Raw genomic sequence first — 21400 nt, 5'->3', positions numbered from 1 at the left:
TAGAACCCAAGTCTGACTGTTTGGAAAACTATCACTTCCTCTCTAGCCCTTGTATTAAAGATTTGCGATAAATACCTTCTCTATTCTTTATTTAACAAACACTGAGGTACACTAAAACATTTTTCTAGTAATTACCATCTCACAATATTAGTAATAAGAAAAATTATAAACAATATAAATTAAAAAAATAAAATAAGTTCAATACTATTGGAACTATGTATTTATTATGTGGATATTTAGCAGTCTTTATGGTCTCAGCATAAGTGTTTTTAATGAAACAATGGATTCCTCCAATATAAAGAAGCTTCTATGATGCAGTTTCCCACACAATCGCAAAACGAGATTCCCTCACTGACATGAGAGCCTCCTATTTACATACCATCTCCGAAGAGTGATTTAGGCCTTGTTTCATATACACATTTAGCCTTTCTTTTAAGCATTTCTAAAACTGAATGTAAGTTTTAGGGAATCCTGGCAAAAAAAAGTGTTAAATTATTTTAAAATTGTAAATAATAATTTGAAACAGGTACACCATTTATATTTTCTCTGTTATCAAGTATCTGCTTTGGTATCTTGCATTTTAAACAAAAATGTCTAGTAAAGTTTAGCTGCAGATGAGAATAAAGCTATGTCGAAAACCATGCATGAAGTAAATATAAATGTAAGCTTATACCTTATCTAGCACAAACTTTCTAGTGAATGCTAATTTTAGATTAATAACATTACCCATTATTTGCACAAATACGCTAACAGTAGCTTATTTGAGAATGAAAATAAAGAATTTTATCTTCTGAAATCATTCTGACTTTAAACAAAAAGAACAATGCTGGAAAGAAAATGGGATACACAGAAAGAATATACTCTTTCTGCAGCCTGCTCTCTCCATTGAGAGGTTAAACATCTCCTAGTGTTTGAATGAGTTACTAATCTCAATGTGGCATTCCCAAAAATCAACAGTAGTATTTTTCTTTTATTTCAACAGAGGATTTCACCTTTCTCACCAATTTTGTAACAGAGTTAATTACCTACTATTGTTACCTATGGTCAACTTTTTTTTAAAGAGTACTGCCTTTAAAATGAAGACTGTTTTCTTTTTTTTTTTCCTTTTTTTAATTTTTTTATTATTTCTTTTTTATTATACTTTAGGTTTTAGGGTACATGTGCACAATGTGCAGGTTTGTTACATATGTATGCATGTGCCATGTTGATTTCCTGCACCCATTAACTCGTCATTTAGCATTAGGTATATCTCCTAATGCTGTCCCTCCCCCCTCCCCCCACCCCACAACAGTCCCTGGTGTGTGATGTTCCCCTTCCTGTGTCCATGAGTTCTCATTGTTCAATTCCCACCTATGAGTGAGAACATGCGGTGTTTGGTTTTTTGTCCTTGCGATAGTTTACTGAGAATGATGTTTTCCAGTTTCATCCATGTCCCTGCAAAGGACATGAACTCATCATTTTTTATGGCTGCATAGTATTCCATGGTGTATATGTGCCACATTTTCTTAATCCAGTCTATCGTTGTTGGACATTTGGGTTGGTTCCAAGTCTTTGCTATTGTGAATAGTGCCGCAATAAACATACGTGTGCATGTGTCTTTATAGCAGCATGATTTACAGTCCTTTGGGTATATACCCAGTAATGAGATGGCTGGGTCAAATGGTATTTCTAGTTCTAGATCCCAGACTGTTTTCTATCAGTTATTTTTCAAATATATATAGATGTGTGTGTGTGTGTGTGTGTGTGTGTGTGTGTGTAGCTACCACTTCCTCTCAATGTGTAAACTTTCTTTTGCTACCAAAGACACGTTTATCAAACACCAAATATATATGAAAACCCATTTTTCTTATTTCAGAATGTATAGTGACTCAATTAAAAAAAATTGTTTGAATTCTAACAGCATTATATATAAAAAGAAGTACAAAGTCTCACAGTATGCTGTAGGTAGGAAATGAAATAACAGAAAAAATAGAAACCTATGGAAAATAAAATTGAGACTGTTATTGTGAAGAAGAAAATGAAAAAATCCATGTGTTGTATTTGTAAGAAAAAGAAGAAAATAAAATGTTAAATTTTTTAAATTGAAAACTACAAAATGTTTATCAATAGGATACTGGTTAAATAAATTACAGCCTAACTGTCCATCAACAGAAGATCTGCTAAATAAATGACTGAACAGCCACATAATGAAATACTATGCATTGCTTTTTCAAAACAAAAAAAACATGAAGTTATCTAATGTTGCAAATCTGGCAACAATAAAAATAAGTACAGTATAGAATGGTATGTAAAGCATACTACTTTTAATGTAAAAAAGAAAGAAAATAAGAATCTATAGTTTAATTTTCTTTCATGTGCACAAAGAAATCTGGAAAAAAGTGGAGAAAACGAACAGTGATTTCCTATTTGCTGTTGGTTATTTGGTTGGTTCCACGCAGATGAGCCACAAGGATGGGTGAAAGACTTTCATAATGCGTCTTTTCATACTTGTTGGTTTTGATCAAACATTCAAACAATTTTTTAAAATAATCTATTTAAAAATATAGCAGAAAATATACGGATCTAATAGGAAATATAGACACCTGTTGCCTCCAAAATCTATTTCCATTTGTGCGATACTTTTCTTATTTAAGACACTGATAGTCTATTAGGCTCAGTTCTTATCCTTTATTCAAATGTACTTCTCTTCCTATGCATAAGGACAACACCTCGATTACATATCTACTCATATATTTCTAATGAATACCATCTGTGTTTCAGTATGATCTGTGGATTCAGTTAACCAGTCTTTTCCAGATTCCCAGAAGTTAAAGAATTTTTTAAAAAAAGAAAAGTTACAAGCTCACTTACCCATTCTGCCACCTTGGTCTGTACTTTTACCTCAGGGTGACGAAGGATGTTCTGAATCACTACGGATATTCTATAGATAATTCCATCTGCCCATTGGAAATAGGATTAGTCCATTAATTATGTGTTTATAGTTATATAATTACAAAACAATTTAAAGTTATGATCATGTAAGTCTTACATAATCATATAGTTTTATTCATAATCACATAATTTACAATATAAGTTAAAAGAAACACCTTCTACATAGGCAAAAAAAATTCTGAAATATTTTGATGTTAAGCTTATTGACCTTCCGGCATTGTCATAGACTGAATGTTTATGTCCTAAACCCCACTGTGATAGTATTTGGAGGTGAGACTTTTGGGGGGTAAGACTTTTAGGGGGTGGAATTCGTTTCCTTATAAAAGAGGCCCCAGAGAGCTCCCTCATCTTTTCTTCTGGATGAGGTTACAGGGAGAAGACAGCAATCTGTGGAAAAAAAAAGGTGGATTCTTACCAGACACCACATATGCTGGCATTAATCTTAGACTTTTCCAGCCTCCAAAACTGTGAGAAATAATTTTCTATTGTTCATAAGCCATCTATCAGTTTATAGTATTTTGTTACAACAGTCCAAATGGATAAGACAGCCATTTACCCTTTAGAACTACATAGTAACCACAAGAAATTATACAATGTTAAATCTCTTGTTTTGTGAGATGCCCCACCCTCTTTGCTTTTCAGAGTGAATTTTGTCTCTTGTTAGCTACCTATCAGGGAGTAAAAGAAGTGGGCAAAATTTAATGTCACATATATTTGGGAGTAATATTGTAGTTCAAAATTCTGATTATATTCTATGCAATTGAGAAAATAAAGGTTTTTCCTATTTTCAAAAAAAAAAAAAGCTTATTGACCTTCCAACTTCTTAGAAATAGGTATCAATTAGCTTACTCTTATTACTAGCATATGTTTCTTCATATTTTTAATTCTATAGATTTCTTATATCTACTGTCTGTAATGTGTTAACTGTTTTCATGTATAATTTGACTTCTTATAACAAGGCATTATGCTTTCTGTGCATTATAAAGAATGATAAAGAGTTTGGGATGTGAAAACTTGAATAAGATCATGTGGAAGAATTAACTTGAAAAAGTAGAACAGGCATACAGATACTTACTGCCCTAATTCCTCTCCTTTTCCTCTCTTTCCCCTGCTTAATAAAACACTTCTATTAAACTATTAGGCTGCATTTCACCAGACTTTTCATCAAAATTTCTTAAATATGCTCATTTATACCAAAGTAGAGGAAAAAAATAAACAATATTTGCAGGTAGAATTTTCATTGGACTAAATCACTTTAAAAAGAAAATCTTATTGTAAAGAAGATTCTGCTTTTTGGGTGGGGGGAAATCTTTAAAGTAAACTGATTTTTTAAAATAAAAATCAAACTCACCAGCAAGCATTTGCTAAATAGCTGTAAATGGGTGCTTTAGTCAAAGTAGCTAGTGAGAAAAATACCCTTTTAAATTATGGTAGGTTATAGAGAGAAGAAAATTTTTTGAGTCTCCTTTGTTGATCATCTTTCTTCATGCTTATGTTTAGGTAAGTCTTAAGTAAAATAGGCACACAACATATAGAAATACAGAATTATAGCAATGTTGAAGAAAACAGTAAACATTGTGGGGAGGCAGTAGAAAAAAAAATGTAAAAGTTTGCCTCCGGGAATTTCCAAATCCACCAAAATGCAAATTCCAGTCCCACTACCAAAGGAATGTCTTTCCATTAAGAATCAGAGTCTTGTGCTAAATAATATAAATTGCTGTCCCTGGATGTAGTAATATAAATATATAAAACTGGCACAAGTCCAAGCACAGGTGAGTTTAATTTATGCAGACTATTTCAACTTCTAAAATTCTTTGGGTATTTTAATGATCTTGACTTTTATATTCCTTTAAAAAAATGTTCTGAATGAAAAATATTTGGAGGAACATATAAAACAAATAATAATTCATATAAAGATAACTTTTACACTGTAGATCTCATCATATAAAATCACAGATGTTCTGAATTATTGGGAGGAAATTCAAAATTGCAACAGTCAAAGAGTTATTTCAGGATCCTGATAATATTCTGTGACTATACAGAAGGTTCCCTACTTATAGTTCAAGATCATTCAACTTTATGATGATGGGAAAACAACAGGCATTCAGTAGAAACTGTACTTCTAGTACCCATATGACCATTTCACTTTTCACTTTAAGTTCAGCATTCAATAAAGTACATGAGATATTCAACATTTTATTATAAAATAGACTCTGTGTTAGATGATTTTGCCCAGCTGTAGGCTAAGGTAAGTGTTCTGAACGTGTTTAAGGTGGGTTCAGCAAGCTATGATGTTCAGCAAGTTGGGTGTATTAAATGTATTTTTGACTTTTGATGTTTTCCAGCATTTTCAACTTAACAATGGGTTTATAGGAATGCAAACCCCATCATAAGTGGAGGAGCATCTGTATTATCAACGCTAGCAGAGTATCTGAAAAGCCACCACTAGATGGAAACCTAAAGCATGCTTTTGTTATAAGAGTAGTATTTGTTCCCTTTAAGGAAAATATTGCAAAATTCTAAAAATCATTGACATTTCTGAATTTTTAAGAAAGCATCCAAATATTTAAGATGTTTTCTTTAAACGTTGTTTCCTGCCCCAGTCCACTTGTTATACTTATTTAAAATTTTTGAATAGTGCAGTCAACAAGTAACCATGAGAAAAGTCCAAGTGTGAACTGTCAAAGCAACATAAAAAAATATGCCCACTGAAGGGCTGATGAGAAGGGTTTTGGACTGCAGCAAAATAATTGGCTTCAACATTGCCATTGGAGAAAATTCATAATTAGGACACACTTATGCAGGATTTTCCATGTTACCATAGCAGTAAAGTTGTCTTCTCTTACAAATGTTAACAACACTCACGGTGTTTTAAAAGCTATTCACAAATCTTCATGTGTTCCAGAGACTTCAAAATACGTATATACTATCCTAATAATGACATCCAGGCCCAAAGAATTCATTATAGACATTAATTGGGGAAAAATGATTTAAGAATATATCCATTTTCCATTTAGATACTTCTTTCAGCATGTAAAACTTCAAGCAGAAATCACTGCCTGCCATTACCAATGTGGTACCAATAAAAACAATATTATTTTTTGTAGGTCTCTCTCCAATTAATCTTTCCCTTTTTTATCTTCTTACACTTTTTTCAGAGTTTCTTGGAGAATACAGAAATGACACTGCTCTATCTATGCTATATTCAAGGACGTAAAATACAGGTTTGAAATGATAGGCCTAAATACATATTTGAAAAAATAGATGTTAAAATATAAACCAAACGCTAATCTAGACACCTGGTTATTTCTTTGAACTAGTGATGAGGCAACTCTATTATGACAGTGGCATTTACAATAGGACTGGCATCCTGCAGCTCCTACACACACAATTTCTTTAAGATATATGTCATAAAAAGCTAGAGTAATGGATCCATTCAAATGATCTTTGAAGGAATTTGTTATTTAAATAGCTAAATGTATGTGAGAAACTGGAAGCAGTGTTACAATCTGTACTTACTTGTAAACTAGGTTTTTAGAACAATACAGACTAATGGAGTTAATTCCTTACTTGGGTTGCTTGTGACAACCTCACAAAAGCTTACTATTCAGTAGCACTAGTGATGTTTGAAGCAGAGAAGATATGATTTGGAATGGAATAATAATTAGTCCAAGAGCTTTTCTTGGGAATGTAATGGAAAACATAAAAAAGGTCATTATTTGTGGGAATCCCCAGATTATCCATATCTTGAAATATCTGTTTGTGAAAAGTAGCTTTAAAGACTTTCTTAGTGTACACAACAGGTCCTCAAGTAACATCATTTCATTCAACAGAGCTTCATTACAAAGTTGATGAGAAGAGTCAAGGCCTGGCCAGGTCCCCTGTCTGCATAGGGTCTGCATGTTCTCCCCTTGTCTGCATGGGGTTTCTCCAGGTCTTCCAGTGTCTTCCCACATCCCAAAGCTGTGTACCTTGGATTCACTGGCCTGTCTACATGGTCCCAGTGTGAGTGGGTGTGGGTGTGTGTGTGTGTGTGAGTGTGCCCTGCCATGGGATGGAGTCCTGGGCAGGACTAGTTCCTGCCTGCCGCCCTGAGTTGCCCGGATGGCTCTAGCCACCCGCTACCCTGAACTGGATGGAATAAGCAGGTTGGAAAGTCAATGAATGAATGGCTACAAATTAGTGTAAAACAAAACCTCATGAAGTATAAGATAATCATATAAATGCACGACAATAAATGATACAGTATGAAAGCACTCGGCGAACCCCCATATTGGTGACTGTTTTGGAACTGCTTGGTGGCAGGAGGTGCTCCTCACAATTTTCACTGTGCAAACATTTGTTTCTTGATTTAACCCATCACCGCCACTAAGACTGCAGTCACTCACTGGCTCACCCAAAACTGGGCAATCAATTATCTTACTTGTTTTCACTAATGTTTCTTAAATGTATGTACAGCTCATATTAACTACAATGTTTAATATTAGAAAATATTAGAAGTGTTTCAGTCTTTATTTGGAAGTTTGATGATGTTTCTGTGACCAGAAATAATGCTGTAGGAACTTAACTCTTGTTTATATCAATCAGCCTATGGTAAGATTGGTTTCATTACATGTTACTTTACTCAAAGTCACAATTTCCAAGAACCTATCAATGACATTAATGAGGACTTAGTGTAATTTGAGGTATCAGATAAAAGTCCTATTGCAAACAACAAAAATAACTTTACACAGAAAAACAGGAACATTTCACAAAAGCCAGGAAAACAAATTCTATTGATATACTATGATAAATATATCTGATTATCAAGCAAACTCAATCCCTCTCCTCTCCCCACAATGCAATATTGTTATTGATTAACTCAGTAAAATTCTGATAGCCAAGAGTTAAAAGGACTGGACAAATTAGATGATAGATTTGACAGTTGTGCCAATCTTTCTTATAGTAAATAAAATAGGATTCTCTAATATATCAGAATGTAAGCCTGAGAATGTTTACTCTCTGTTTCCCAAAGAATAAGAAATTGTTAATATTATATCAATGCTGATAATCCAGGACATGACATTAAATAGCATTTATTCATAAGGTGAAAAAGTAATTCTCTTTTCAATTATTTCAAATTTGATTACATCAAAGAAAAAAATCTTAATATAGTCTGTCTCTAATACTTTGTTAGTCTTCCTTTTTAAAAAGATAATGAAGGCTTCAGGCCCTAGGACGTGAGAAGGCAATAGGATACAGGGAGAATTTTAAAACATTGTTTACATTATATTTATATTCACTTTTTACATCTGTGTTATAACAAGTAGGACTGGTTTCACTTTACAATCGTGAAATAGATTTACCGAAGTAAACACAAATGTTTACGTTAAAAAGTGAGTCAATTTAGGAAAAAAATCATATTAAATAGTATAGGTGGTTCAGAGACATGGTAAAAATTGTTAAGATGGTACACAAATTTGAGTACACAATTTTGAGAATATTTCTGTCATATAATGACCTGAATATTTTTAAACACTAAGATGACATTTTGATTAAGAATTATCTGAATTAGATTTTTTTCATTAATGTGGCCAAGACAGACCATTTTAACTGATTCTAACATCTGCTTGCTTTGTTAAAACTCTAATGAAGGTTATGACGCAGAGAGAGATGGCCTAAACAAGGCTTTCTTCAAGAATGTCAGAAATGACATGACTGAGTGAATACAGCTCCACTACACCAAGTCAAGGACTCTGAAGCACCGTATAAATGTTCTTGGGCAGTAGAGGATGTGTCAATCCTGGAGGGAGAATACCACAGAGGCTCTTTGTATGTTCATACAAAGAGTGAAATACTTAGTTAGAATTATAATATTTCCATCTACTGGCTAGCGTCCATGTGAAATATGCACTGGAAATTTCAGCTGCTGTTGCTTTCTTGGGGGTTGCTGGAATTTTTGCTCCGTCATAAATCTCCTTGGTGTAACTACCAGAATAACCATAAACACTCCCTGAATCAATGTCTTTATAACCCTAATGAAATTTATACCTACATTTCATGTAAAATATTCCATAGTTCCAATTTACATATCCTACAGAGGAAATTGATGTAACCTCTGAAGCCAAGAAAAAAATGAACTATGTGGGTTTCTTTTCTCAGGGTTTTGGGTCCCTGGTGATATATTACAGATGTCTTGGCCTCATAAGCTAAATGATTGGAGTTTAGAAAATTCCTTTGTTTCTAATGCTTCATATTTGAGAATATTACTGTATTCAAAGCAATGGTGTGGTCACCTGATTGAAATTTCTCTTTTATTAGAAGAAACTGAAATTGCTCACTGTGGATTACCAAAAGGCCATGTATGTCGTTCATCTGGAACAGGTTAAAGAATTCTACTCACCTGACTTTTCCTCTGTTTATTTCTTACCGTACACTGCTGTATTTGCAAATTATAAATAATAGAAAAGTATATTTGGAGAAAAAAAGCAAGAAGTATTTGAAGTGACTTTAACTGTCATTCAAAAATTGATTTGTTTTAGTTGATATATAATCACATTCTATTATTCTTCAGCAAATAAAAACAGAAAGCAAAGTATTACTATGGAAATTGATTTAAATGTCACAAATATATGAACATAAAGTTCACTTAAGTGAGAAATTAAATTATTAAAATTACTTAGTTTTTTGAAATTTATAAAATCCTTTAAAACTTGTTTCCTGCAGAAAATAATCTGATAAAATACTATCGAAATGCATTTTTCTCTGATCTCTATATGATGCACATTAATGCCTTCTAATTAAATGCCTTTCCCCTAAAACTTCCTTTGAAAAAAATTTTGGCTAAAAGCGCAAAAGAGGAGTACTGGAAACGTACTCATTCCACTGGTCATAAGAATGAGGAGCTCAACAGAGTTAAGTGACCTTTATTAATTTTACTAGTCTTGTAAACCTACAAATGTATCAATTGATTCCAATTAACAGAAACTTTGTTGGAATAATACATATTTTTTATGTTAGACATACTAAAAATATAAAAGGTAATGATTTCTTACCATTCCTTTGTTTATCGATTCTGTTAGTAACAGGCATGTTAGTGGTGACAGTGGGTGGTGTAGTACTAGGAGAGTTTACAGTAGCTGGTAATAAAGATGAGAAAGATGTAATTTTGAAAAGAGCACATGACAGTTAATTTGGATAAGCAATCTATAATTAATGCATTAAAATATATAGGGGAAGAATGGAAACCATTTTGAAATACAAAAGACTCCAAGGTTGCAATGTATAAAATGAAGCAATGCTTTCTATGGCACATTAAGAATCAGTACACACGGCCTTTGATGCTATAATACACAAGGGTCTGGAGCAAGCACAAAGTGATGAGAGAAAGGACATTTTGATTCTAGATTCTAGACCTAGATCTCCATTAACAAGCTGGCAATCACACAGTAAAACACTAAACCCTTCTAGAACTTGGTTTCCTGAGTCTGTCAAAAGAAAAAGTTATAGAAAGCAGCCTGTACGAATCTGCAGCTGGAAAGTTATCTAAACTAAGTTTGCCTAATACACTGAGACTAGAGAAAATCTCAGAAGAAAAATGTACTTCTTCTTAAGATGAATGTAAAGAAAAAGACAAATGAAATGCATAGACTAAGTTAATCATTTAAAGATTCCAACAAGTTTACTAAACATTGATAGATAAAAAGTATTTCACAGGGCAAGCTTTATAAGGGAGACATTTTCAAAGTATTATGTCAGATGTCCCAGGTGAGAAGACTTTTAAAAATAAAAATAACTTTTTTTTAAACTTCAGATGAACTAAACAGAATTACAGATTTTTTTATTTCATATAACAATTTGAAAACTACATGGAGATCATGGAAAAAAAAACTACTTGATGACTTAATTTCCATAGGGTGTTGATTAATAATAACATCAAAGAAATAATGTCTCCAAAAGGAAAACAAAGATAATAATGAGTTACCCCACCCCACCTCCTGCCTGCCCTACTCTCACACTGGAACCATAGACCAGAGCTTAGGTTTTTATTTCTTCAATCTCACTTCTAACCCCGGTCACTTTTGTGCTATGATCTTCTTAATAAGAGATCCAGCTTTTACAAAAAGCATGGCTGTGATTCTTAATGTGGTACATAGAACATGCTACTTCATTACAGAAGTATTTAATAGAATAAATAGATGAAAAGGGTCACGGATAATTAGGAAGAGCAATGATAAAATAAAGCAAAATATTTTTATTATTTTAAAACTTGTATAACTTTAATTATGTATTATTTAGCATGCAGCTATTTAGTACATAACATATAACTAAAATACTGACCATGATATATTAAGCATCATAATAATTAACACAGTTACATTAACATTAGTTCACTATAACCATTTTAATCTTAAGATTTAAGTTATCTTGTCATCATAAATTGCCTTATGGCCTTATCTTAAAGTTAACTGAATAGTCAAATTAATTTCCCTCTTTATTTTATAGATATGAATACTTCTTCAAAGTATTGTACCACTGTATTTATGCTGGACTTTTTGAAAGTCCAGTATATTCTTGAGAAGACATGGGGGAAAAATGAAACCAATCCATATTTAATAGGATATAAATTCACATTTTTAAAATTCAGAGCTTTGTGGAATTGTGGTTACCCATGGTGTGAATGCATTCTTTCTCCACGCCGTACGTACTGTGCACCCACACAACTAAAACACATGCAGAAATTCTTCTGTTTTGCTGTTTTCTGGCTTTCCAAGTGAAAATTCAGATACAAATCAAAACAATGACAACTACATTATCCAAAATTGCAAGTAGAAAGCAAAGAGATTCCAGAGCACGGTGTGGGCTCCCTACCTTGACAGAGGGTCCCCAGGTCTGCACAGCTGGCCAGTTCTGCTGCCGGGAGCGGGATCAGGTAGGAACCTTGATCAACACAAAGAGAATATGTAAGTTTGACTTATGATTTAGTGATATTATCCAGAAAAATCATACGGTTGATGTAATAGAAGCAGCCCTAGAAGAGTCCACCAGTAATTCTTTGATATCAAGAAAGTCTCTTTAGGTCACTGTGACTTAATTTTCTCAAATGTAAAACCAAAGTATTGAAATTGTCATCAAAATCTTTAACTCAACTTATCAGTCATCACACATGAAAAGAAAAGCAGTGCCACTGCCCCTTAAAGTTTGTGCAAAAAGTTCAGGGCTTTTTTGTATAATAAATTTTAAGAGTTTGGGTGGGAATTCATACAAATAAATAATACAAACAACAAGAATAAGTTTCAAAAGTGAAGTTAGATATTATGAATTACCCATAAAATGCAGTTTTGGTTCATACATCCTAGAATATGCTATTTGTAATTCCAGAAATATGTTTCTGTGACTTCAATTCAGTCTCTGTGTCTTTTTATTTCAAGCTTTTACTAACTCATCCTCAGCAGGAAACGAGTTTTGAGCTGATTTTTTAGTAGAAGTAGATTTTCATTGTTGCACTAAATCTCCCTCTGACAATTAACAGACTTTTTCCAACAGCTTGAGTCTGAGAAAAATTGGCTAAGCTTATAACAAAGCATATTGTATCACAAACATACAAAAATACAAATATATATGTATATGTGTGTATACACATACATATATATACACACATATATCATATGCACGATATATTTAATTTTAAGGGACATTTATATAATAGTGATTTTATTCTAATAAACATTTCAAAACTTTCCTGTGGGAATGTGAGGGCACAGCTCGTGCATGAGCTAACAAAAGATACGTAACTAGGTAAACAGTATGCATAAGCAGAAAATAACCTAACAGTTTAACAGTCTCTCCAGAGGCATGGTTTCTTCATCCTTGATACCTCAGGGCACTTGGCCCAAGGAAGGAATCATGATACTTCAGAAAGGCCTGATCTTACAGGCTGGCTATGCCATGACACTGACTGGCAAGAAGCTCGTCACAGACCTTTACACATTCATTCAACAAACATTTACTTATTGCCTACATTATGTGAGGTACAGAGGCCAGAATGATGCTTTAAGCTAAGTCGCTGCTCTCAGGGAGGCATGAAAGGGAGATGGCGTCACAGTTCTAAGTGCTATTAGGGAAGTGCTCCAAAGGTGGCAGTGGCCCAAAGGAGGATGTGACAACAGCTTGGTAAGAAAAGTGAACAGAAAATCCATTTCAAAGAAGAAGGCCCATGAGGCACAGGAGGCTCTGAGAGAGCCAGGTGTAAGAGAGTAGAGATGGGTATTTTACTGGCAGACAGAATTTCTAAAACAAATACCAAGGAGGCACTGAAATGGTCTGTGCACCCAAGTCACTGGGCATTGCTAAAGTAAAAACTGATAAGGATGATCAGATACACAAACAATGGATAGCTGCTGTAAGGCTTTGGAAAATATCAACACCATGAGCACTAGAACCCTCTGTCTTTTTTCCAGTGGTTAATCCCACACACTGGAACCTTGAGTGGTGAGCACTAAAGGTTGTAAACCAAAAATGAACTTCTAGGGCCCCCCACAACCATCTAAATGGACTCCTCCTCTTGGCCAAGGTCCCTCCAGAGTTAACCTGAAAATCGAGTTGCCATGATGGAAGAGAGGGTTGGACATGCCTCATTACACCCCTTCAGCATTAACATCAACACAGACCCTAAGTCTGATATGAAACATTTACAATCTATCCTCTGTGAAGCCTGTTACCTGAAGGCTTCATCTGCATGACAAAATCTTGGTATCCACAATCCTTTATTTAACCCAGACATTCCTTTCTACTGATAATAACTCAATCGTCAATCAGAAAAATTTTAAATCTACCTATGACCTGGAAGCCCTCTCCCTACTACTTCGAGTTGTCCCACCCTTCTCCAGATTGAGCCAATGTAAATCTTACATGTATTGGTTGATGTATTGTGTCCCTAAAACATATAAAAGCAAGCTGCACCCTGACCATCTTGGGCACATGTCATCAGGACCCCCTGAGGCTGTGTCACAGGTGTGTCCTTAACTTCGGAAAAATAAACTTTCTAAACTAATTGAAACCTGTCTGAGATATTTTGGGTTCACGAGGTGAACTAACATTGTGAACTCTTTTTTTTTTTTGAGATGGAGTCTCACTCTGTTGCCCGGGCTGGAGTGCAGTGGTGCGATCTCGGCTCACTGCAAACTCTGCCTCCCGGGTTCCCGCCATTCTCCTGCCTCAGCCTCCCGAGTAGCTGGGACTACAAGCGCCCGCCACCACGCCTGGCTGATTTTTTGTATTTTTAGTAGAGACAGGGTTTCACCGTGTTAGCCAGGATGGTCTCGATCTCCGGACTTCGTGATCCGCCTGCCTCAGCCTCCCAAAGTGCCGGGATTACAGGCGTGAGCCACCGCGCCTGGCCTGCGAACTCTTTCTTAAAGGCAGTGAGGGAAAATAAGGAGGAGGTAGGCAAGTAAACTATATTTCATTTGAAAACAATCATTTAGATTCTACAACCAACAGAAGGGAAACAGAAGCAGGACTACTACTAATAATTCAGCCTTGATATCATAAGTAATAAGGATCGACAGAAAGAGATAGATACAGATACAAGAAATTTAAAGACAGAATGCGTAACATTTAGCAACTAATTAAAGACAGAGGAAAAAAGGAAGAATAGAGGACGTTTTGCTAATTTCCAACTTGAAAAACTGGTACATATAAAAGGAGATGGGAAATAATAGAAGAAGAGCAGGCTTAGGTGGGGTAGGGTAAACACTAAGTCCAGTAACAGAAACTGAGGTGCTTGTGTGACACCTAGACGCAAAAGTGTTTTTGTAAGAGGTGTAGCCAGGAAATCAGAAGCTATACAGTGTTTGGGATCACTGGAGATAGACTGTGGATTTCAGAAGGAAACAGGATGGAACCACAGATATTTCTATATTTAAGCATCAGATATAAGAAAAAGAGCTACAGACTTACAAAGGTAAAAACAGCTTTTACAGAGGTGGTTTTACATAATTTAAGATACGAAAGTTTAATGCAGGGTATGGCAATATCAAGAATACCAGAAAGGCCAAGAATGATAAAGAATGAGAAGACCTTTAACTTTGACTTGGGATTTTGGTAGTACCTCTATAGAAAATAGTTTGAGTTGTGTGGGAATGATGAAATCTAGACTGCCAAGGTCTGACGAGTGAATGCAAGAAGAGGAAGCTTGGCTGTGAAAGGAAGCAGAGAGAGGAAGGGGGAGTTTTAAAGATTGAAAACTTAAGCAAATGCACGATGAAAAAAGAACATTCGAGGAGGCAGAAGTTAAGGCAGGACTGAGGTGCAATTTTGTCTTGAATGCTTTTTGCCCATTATTCCCTTGCATCACATTTACTGTATGCCCACTTTTTGTAGGACCTCCCTTTTGTAGGTACTTATATTTTGTAAGGGACTTCCGCAAACTAAAAAGCCTTTAAAGTTCAGAGACTAATGAAATCTCAGCCTCTGTAGCATGCAACAGAGGAGACCCTGGAGGGAGTTCCTGTGGTTCTCATATTACACACAATGTTGGCAGTCAAGGGCTTCTTAGGCCACTTCTGGCACTGATACAGTATCTCTGGAAGACAAAGGGAGATAAGGGCTCAGTGTTGTGGGAAAGCAGTTTTTAGGCAAACTACATTCCCACTAGTATGTTAAAGAGCTTAGAGGTAAAAATAAGAAAAGAAAATCAGAAGAGCTATGATTTAGAGCAAGATATTTAACAATTTTCTTGAACATTTCATCAGTTTCATCGCACAGTAACAAGTGTAAATTTCAATATGTAGCATTCTTTTATGGGAAACTGCAACATTTACTTCTCAGTAATTTAGTTAGCTGTTCCTTCTGGGGAACTTCTGGTTTAGCAAATTGACATTGCTTTAAATACTCAATAAACACTATTTTAATATGACCCAATATAACAATAAAAAACAAACTGGAATATTTTTAAGTAAAAATGATATAAATACAAGTGACTAATTTAATTAAAAGGAAATTAAATTGATAAATGAAAACTTGCATTACAACACACCAAAATAAACAAATACATGAAATATCAAAAGTGTATACAAACTTTATTTCTACCCAGTTCCATTTTCAGCATATCTGCATAAAAAGTCAATATCACAATCAGTTTTCTTTGGCTGATGGATTTACACATCAGGAGGTTGTTAAGGAAGAACAAACAATCCACTCTCCTGGATAATGATATGTTTTATCATCAACCAATTGGTTTTAGAATATGATATGTATGTGTTCACTCATTTTCGAGGCTACCAGAAAGGTGTTTTCAGGTGTTTACTTAATATTAATGAGAAAGCCAAATGTCTAGGCAGATAAAAAGGGGCCCCCGGAGAATCTCCCACCCACCTCACAAGTGTTTACATCAGATGCTTTTGTGCAGATGAGGAAACCTCCCCAGGCCTTGCCTGAGCCTGCCCACAGCGGACTGGAGCCTGACTTGCGCACTGTGGGAGGTGGGTGGAGCTCCGGGGAATTCATGCCTTATGCAGGGGAGGAGCCTGCTCTCTCCAGCTCCTGTGGGGACCTGGGAATCAATCAGTGAGGTGGAGGGCCTGTTAGCAGGCCTCCATCTCACTTTGCTGAGCTTTTTGTTGTTGTTTTTGTTTTGTTTTTCCTTTTTGCCCAATAAAGTCCTGCTCTACTCACCCCTCAATGTGTCCGCGTGCCTAAATTCCTAGTTGTGTGACAAGAACCTGGGTTCTAGCTGAACTAAGAAGCAAAGTTCTACAACATTAACAGCAAAATTTAGAGCCAAGTTTTCTTGAAAAAAATGTAATCACTGGTAACAGGCAGTTGAGGAAAAGCTCTAAAGCTGTTAATCCTTCTCCTCTGTTGTTCTTTCCAAATTATGCTACCAAAAGGAGTCACTATATATTAATATTTACACAAATTGTGGTAAAAAAGGCTGATGTGTAGCCCACTGCTCCTCTCATGCCTACTTAATACTCCAAATAACTGAGGAGCAAATCCTCACAATAAGTTGCAATAATAGAAAAATAAAAACAGTAATTCATTTCATTTTTTTCTTTGCAGTTGTTACTAAGATGAATTTTTCAACTTTTCATAAATAAATATATTTAAAGTGAAATTTAGTCATCTATGTTCATAAAGAGTTTGGGCATCCTCAAAGTATAAAGTCCTTTGTAAAGATAAAGTGATTTTATCTTAATTTTATTATTTAAAAATGATTTAGTAATCTAAAAATATTACATTCAATCATTTGTTAGAAGTGCAAGGGAGGAGCCAATAATGAATTTAAGTTTTATAGCTATGAAGAACAGAACTGTAATGATTATGAAATGGTAAAAATTCAAGAGTTGATGAAACCTTAGCAAACTCTGTAAAAAATCCTAGAGAGGGAAACAAAAGTAAGTACAAATCCAGAAATTTCAGAAAAGAATAACAATAAAGTATTTATGAAGTGTGTCTTATCTCTACATCCACAGTAGCTAACCAATGGAAGTGCCTAATAAATGCTTGTTAAAATAGATGTAATTTGTTTGAACTTAGACTATTCATTGCATTATACTGTACCACTCCCTCAGGAAAGAGTAGTAATCAGTAAAATAAATAAAACTTGTAGAGAAGGCACTGTCTGTTCTTTGTGAAAATTGACGGACATTAGCCAGTATCTAAACTTGAATCATTACACAGGCAAATAAATACTTGCACCTATAATCAAAGAGTCCACTAAAAATTTATCTATCCATAAGGGTCATAAAACTGAATGTGTTTAATAAAATTGCTCTAAGAAAAATGAAGATGCTATAAAACGAAGAAGATTTACTGCTAAATAAAGTATTTCGTTTTTAAAAGGATTGACAGGTTTAACCATGTTTTTAAAAATCTGCTGAAAATTTCCTAATTAAGGTACATTTCCCAAATATTTTTTAGAATATTTAGAATATAGGAAAACAAAGTCATATTCTAAAATTGTTAGAGTATTTATTAATAATATATCAATTTTATTAAGGCTAGGATGTTTAATATGTGAAAAAAATGACAGGACATTTGAATGTTGAATTGAGTCAGTTCAATTCTACTATGTTACTTTCATATTAAAATTTATTTACCAATATATCTTTGCAAAATCTATTTATTTTTCCATCACAAATTAATCCTGAAATAAAAGCTCATACTTAGCAGACATTGTCCATTCAATGGAATGTTAGAAATAAATTTCTATTCTCCCATTGGTTACTGTACTGATTAGTTTGTTGGAAATTATAACCATAAACAGCAAGATGCTTTCATTTTCTGGAAAAAAAAATGAAAGGTTAAAATGTTAACAGGGTACACTTATCAAAGATTTGCTTAGCTAACAAGCCTTGATATAATCTCTGTTTACAGGTATTTCCTGTCAGTTAATGAGTGACTTGGGCTCTTCAACTCCCAAAGCTGATGATTAAGCAGCAGGAAATTCCCTCTCCCATCATTTCTCCTGAAACACAGTCCAGGACATCTGAATGTCTGGAATGTGAGTGTTTAACGTCATCTTGGAATGGCAAGAAGATCACTATAAAAGTTAAAAAGACTCAAATATATTGACTCCGTAAGTTCACGCTACCCCTTTGACAAAATTACTTTGAAAACTTATAGATGACTAAGGTACATGAGTATGTACTTGATGCACTCCGATAATCTTAAGGCTTGGGAAAGGTGTCTCAGGGACAGAGTTTAAGAAATTATGAGAACTGCATGATCTTACTTAAATGTGGAAACTAAAAAGGTTGAACTCATAAAAGCAAAGAATAGAAGAGTGGTTTTCAAGGGCGCGGGTGGACGGGACACAGGAGTTGAGAATGTATGGGTCAAAGGATGGAAAATTTCAGTTAGACTGGAGAAATACATTCAAGAAATCTATTGTACAACATGATGACTATTGTTAATAACAATGATTGTATACTTGAAAATTGCTGAGAGATTTTAAATGTTCTGTCTACAAATAAAATAAGTACATGAGATAACAATGAAAGTTAATTAGCTCAAATTAGCCATTCCACAATGTATACCTATATTAAAACATGTTGTATACCATAGACACACATCGTTTTTATCAATCAATTAAAATAATTTAAAATAATTTTTTAAATGAGTATTCCCAGACCTAAATACTAGACAATGAGACAGGAGACACGTGTTGGAGCCCACCAACTGCCTCCGCCACTTTTTTTGTCTAAGCTTCAGTTTCCTGGCCTGTATAAAAGGAGTGGCATAAATCAGCATTCCCATTTAAAAGCCTATCAGGGCCAGATGGCAATCTAAAGACAAAAAGGGGGCCGGAGTGGGAAGAATAAGGGGTTGCTAAGGACTGAAGTAAACTGGGAAGCCCCTTTGAAAGCAGCAGCCACCATTTAGCTCCAGCTGTGTCGGCCATGCAACTATAGTAGCCTAGTGTATTCTGTTTACCAGAAAAATCCAAAACTTCATTTTTATGTGAAATCTAATAGTTTAATATCAGAAATAATTCATCAGTTAAAAGCACTGTGTGAAACAAATGTAAATGAACAGGAACAAACAAATGCTACCACCACCACCCATGTCTTAGGGCTAAACTAGCCTGTGGGTGATTGGTTTGTTTTCCCTGGCTGAGGAGCTCTGACAGGTCTTTTCTAGTGCTGTTCAAAGTATGTGGTTCAGCAAAGTGGACTCTTATAGTTCTTTAGACTAGTTTCAGGGGTTGGCAAATGTTCTCCTAAAGGGCTAGATTGTAAACATTTTAGGATGGCGGACTATACTGTATTGATCACAATCAATTAACACAGCCATTGTAGCACAGAGGCAGAGAAAGACAATATATAAACTAATGGGCATGGCTGTGTTTCAATGAAACTTTATTTATAAGAACAAGGGAGCTTAGTCCCAGCTACTCAGAAGGCTGAGATCAGAAGATTGCTTTAGCCCAGGAGTTTAAGGCCAGTCTGGGCAACATAGTAAGACCCCAAACAAAAAAAAAAAAAAAAAAAGAAAAACAAGTATTAAAAAAACATGTGTGCTGGGTACAATCCCTCATGACTGTAATCCCACCACTTTGGGAGGCTGAGGAGGGAGGATCACATGGGGCCAGGAGTTCAAGACCAGCCTTGACAACACGGTGAGACCTCATCTCTACAATAAATTTTTTAAAAAATTAGCTGGGCATGGTGGTGCACACCTGATGTCCTACCTACTCAGGAGAGCTGAAGTAGGAGGATGACTTGAGCCCAGAAGTTCAAGGTTATAGTGATCTCTGATGGCATCACTAGAGTCCACCCTGGGGGACAGAGTGAAACCCTGTCTCTAAACAAACAAGTTAACAAAAATGCATGGCCTGTTACAGGCCCTCCTAATTTGTCAACTCTGGTCTAGAGAAATTCTTAGAGAAGCTTAGGAATACCTGTAAAACTGAATCATACTTTTTCACAGTTAGGTATCCAGGAAGTATTGTGGGAAACAAATATTGTTTGTTTGAAACAAATATGTTAACACACTACAAACCTAGTGTTTTCTCACAGAATGCACTGCTGGCCAGAGAGATGGCTCTTGGACCTTCATACTTCTCCCCTGGGCAAGAATGAGCTTGCCTATCCTGGTACTAAATCTCATATCTAATCCTGTTTATGATGAATGACAGTCTAATTTACACTGGTTAGAAGAGCACAGCTCTAATACCAAACTTTCCAAGTTCCAATCCTGGCTTGGCCACTTACTAATTAAGTGACCCTGGAAAAGTTAGTTAATCTCCATGTGCCTCAGCTTCCTTATTTGCAAAATAGGGTCAATTACAGAACCCGTAACATGGGATCTATGGTGTAGGTAATCAATCAATATGTGTTAAGTGCTTAAAATGACATTTAGTACAAAATGTGTGTTCAATTTAAATATAATTTAAGTATTAGCAATTATTAACATAGCCATATTTGTTTTGGTTGCTGACATCTTCAAAATATTGTCCCATAAAAAGGCAAATATTAGAATGGTCTATATTATGACTTTTTAATAATGTCCCAGTATATGGTGAAAAGAGACCCCTGAATTAAAGACAGTCACCCAGAATGTAGGAAGCACACCATTCCCTCTCCTTATTCTTCACTGTCCCATAGCAAACATACACACCTGACTTTCTCAATTTCTTCTCTGATAAAAGACTTCTCAAGGAGTTCCTGAAGGTCCTTTCTAGCTATCCTAACACTGAGAGAAGATCTTAGGGAACACCACCAGCTCTTATAAAGCTCTGCAGTTCCCTTGTGGAACAGGGTTGTGTTTATCTACTTTCCAACATCCTGCAAGGAAATATCTTTCAAATGACATCACTTCATAGCCTTTCCACCACCTGTAGGAGTGCCATGGACCACACGAACAGGTGGGTAACAGGAGTTCTCAGGCCAGAAGGGCAGGCATGGGTCTAAGAAATTGGGGGGTGGCCTTGAGTCATCAAAAGGGTGCTACTTTGCTCAAAGTGTGGGAACAAATTCCCAGT

The 21400-nt window shown here is 35.1% G+C and overlaps 1 protein-coding gene across 4 annotated transcripts in view; it reads right to left on the bottom strand.

Annotated features, from left to right (window-relative positions):
* The window catches only part of ADGRG6 (adhesion G protein-coupled receptor G6), a 142666-nt gene that overhangs the window by 51046 nt on the left and 70220 nt on the right, over nucleotides 1-21400 (bottom strand). For 2 of the 4 annotated variants that reach the window (XM_030809766.1, XM_030809764.1), the window contains exons 5-7: nucleotides 11782-11850; nucleotides 9966-10049; nucleotides 2851-2936 (exon numbers count right to left, since the gene is read on the bottom strand). In XM_030809766.1, coding sequence (XP_030665626.1) covers nucleotides 2851-2936; nucleotides 9966-10049; nucleotides 11782-11850 — 239 coding nt within the window. The remainder of the gene's footprint in view (nucleotides 1-2850; nucleotides 2937-9965; nucleotides 10050-11781; nucleotides 11851-21400) is intronic. The other 2 variants (XM_030809765.1, XM_030809767.1) reach the window with 1 other exon arrangement.

The sequence above is a fragment of the Nomascus leucogenys genome, chromosome 3, assembly GCF_006542625.1.
Source record: "Nomascus leucogenys isolate Asia chromosome 3, Asia_NLE_v1, whole genome shotgun sequence".
Classification (NCBI taxonomy): domain Eukaryota; kingdom Metazoa; phylum Chordata; class Mammalia; order Primates; family Hylobatidae; genus Nomascus; species Nomascus leucogenys.
Note: the sequence above shows the minus strand (reverse complement) of the source record. Positions and strands in the feature narration are given on the sequence as shown.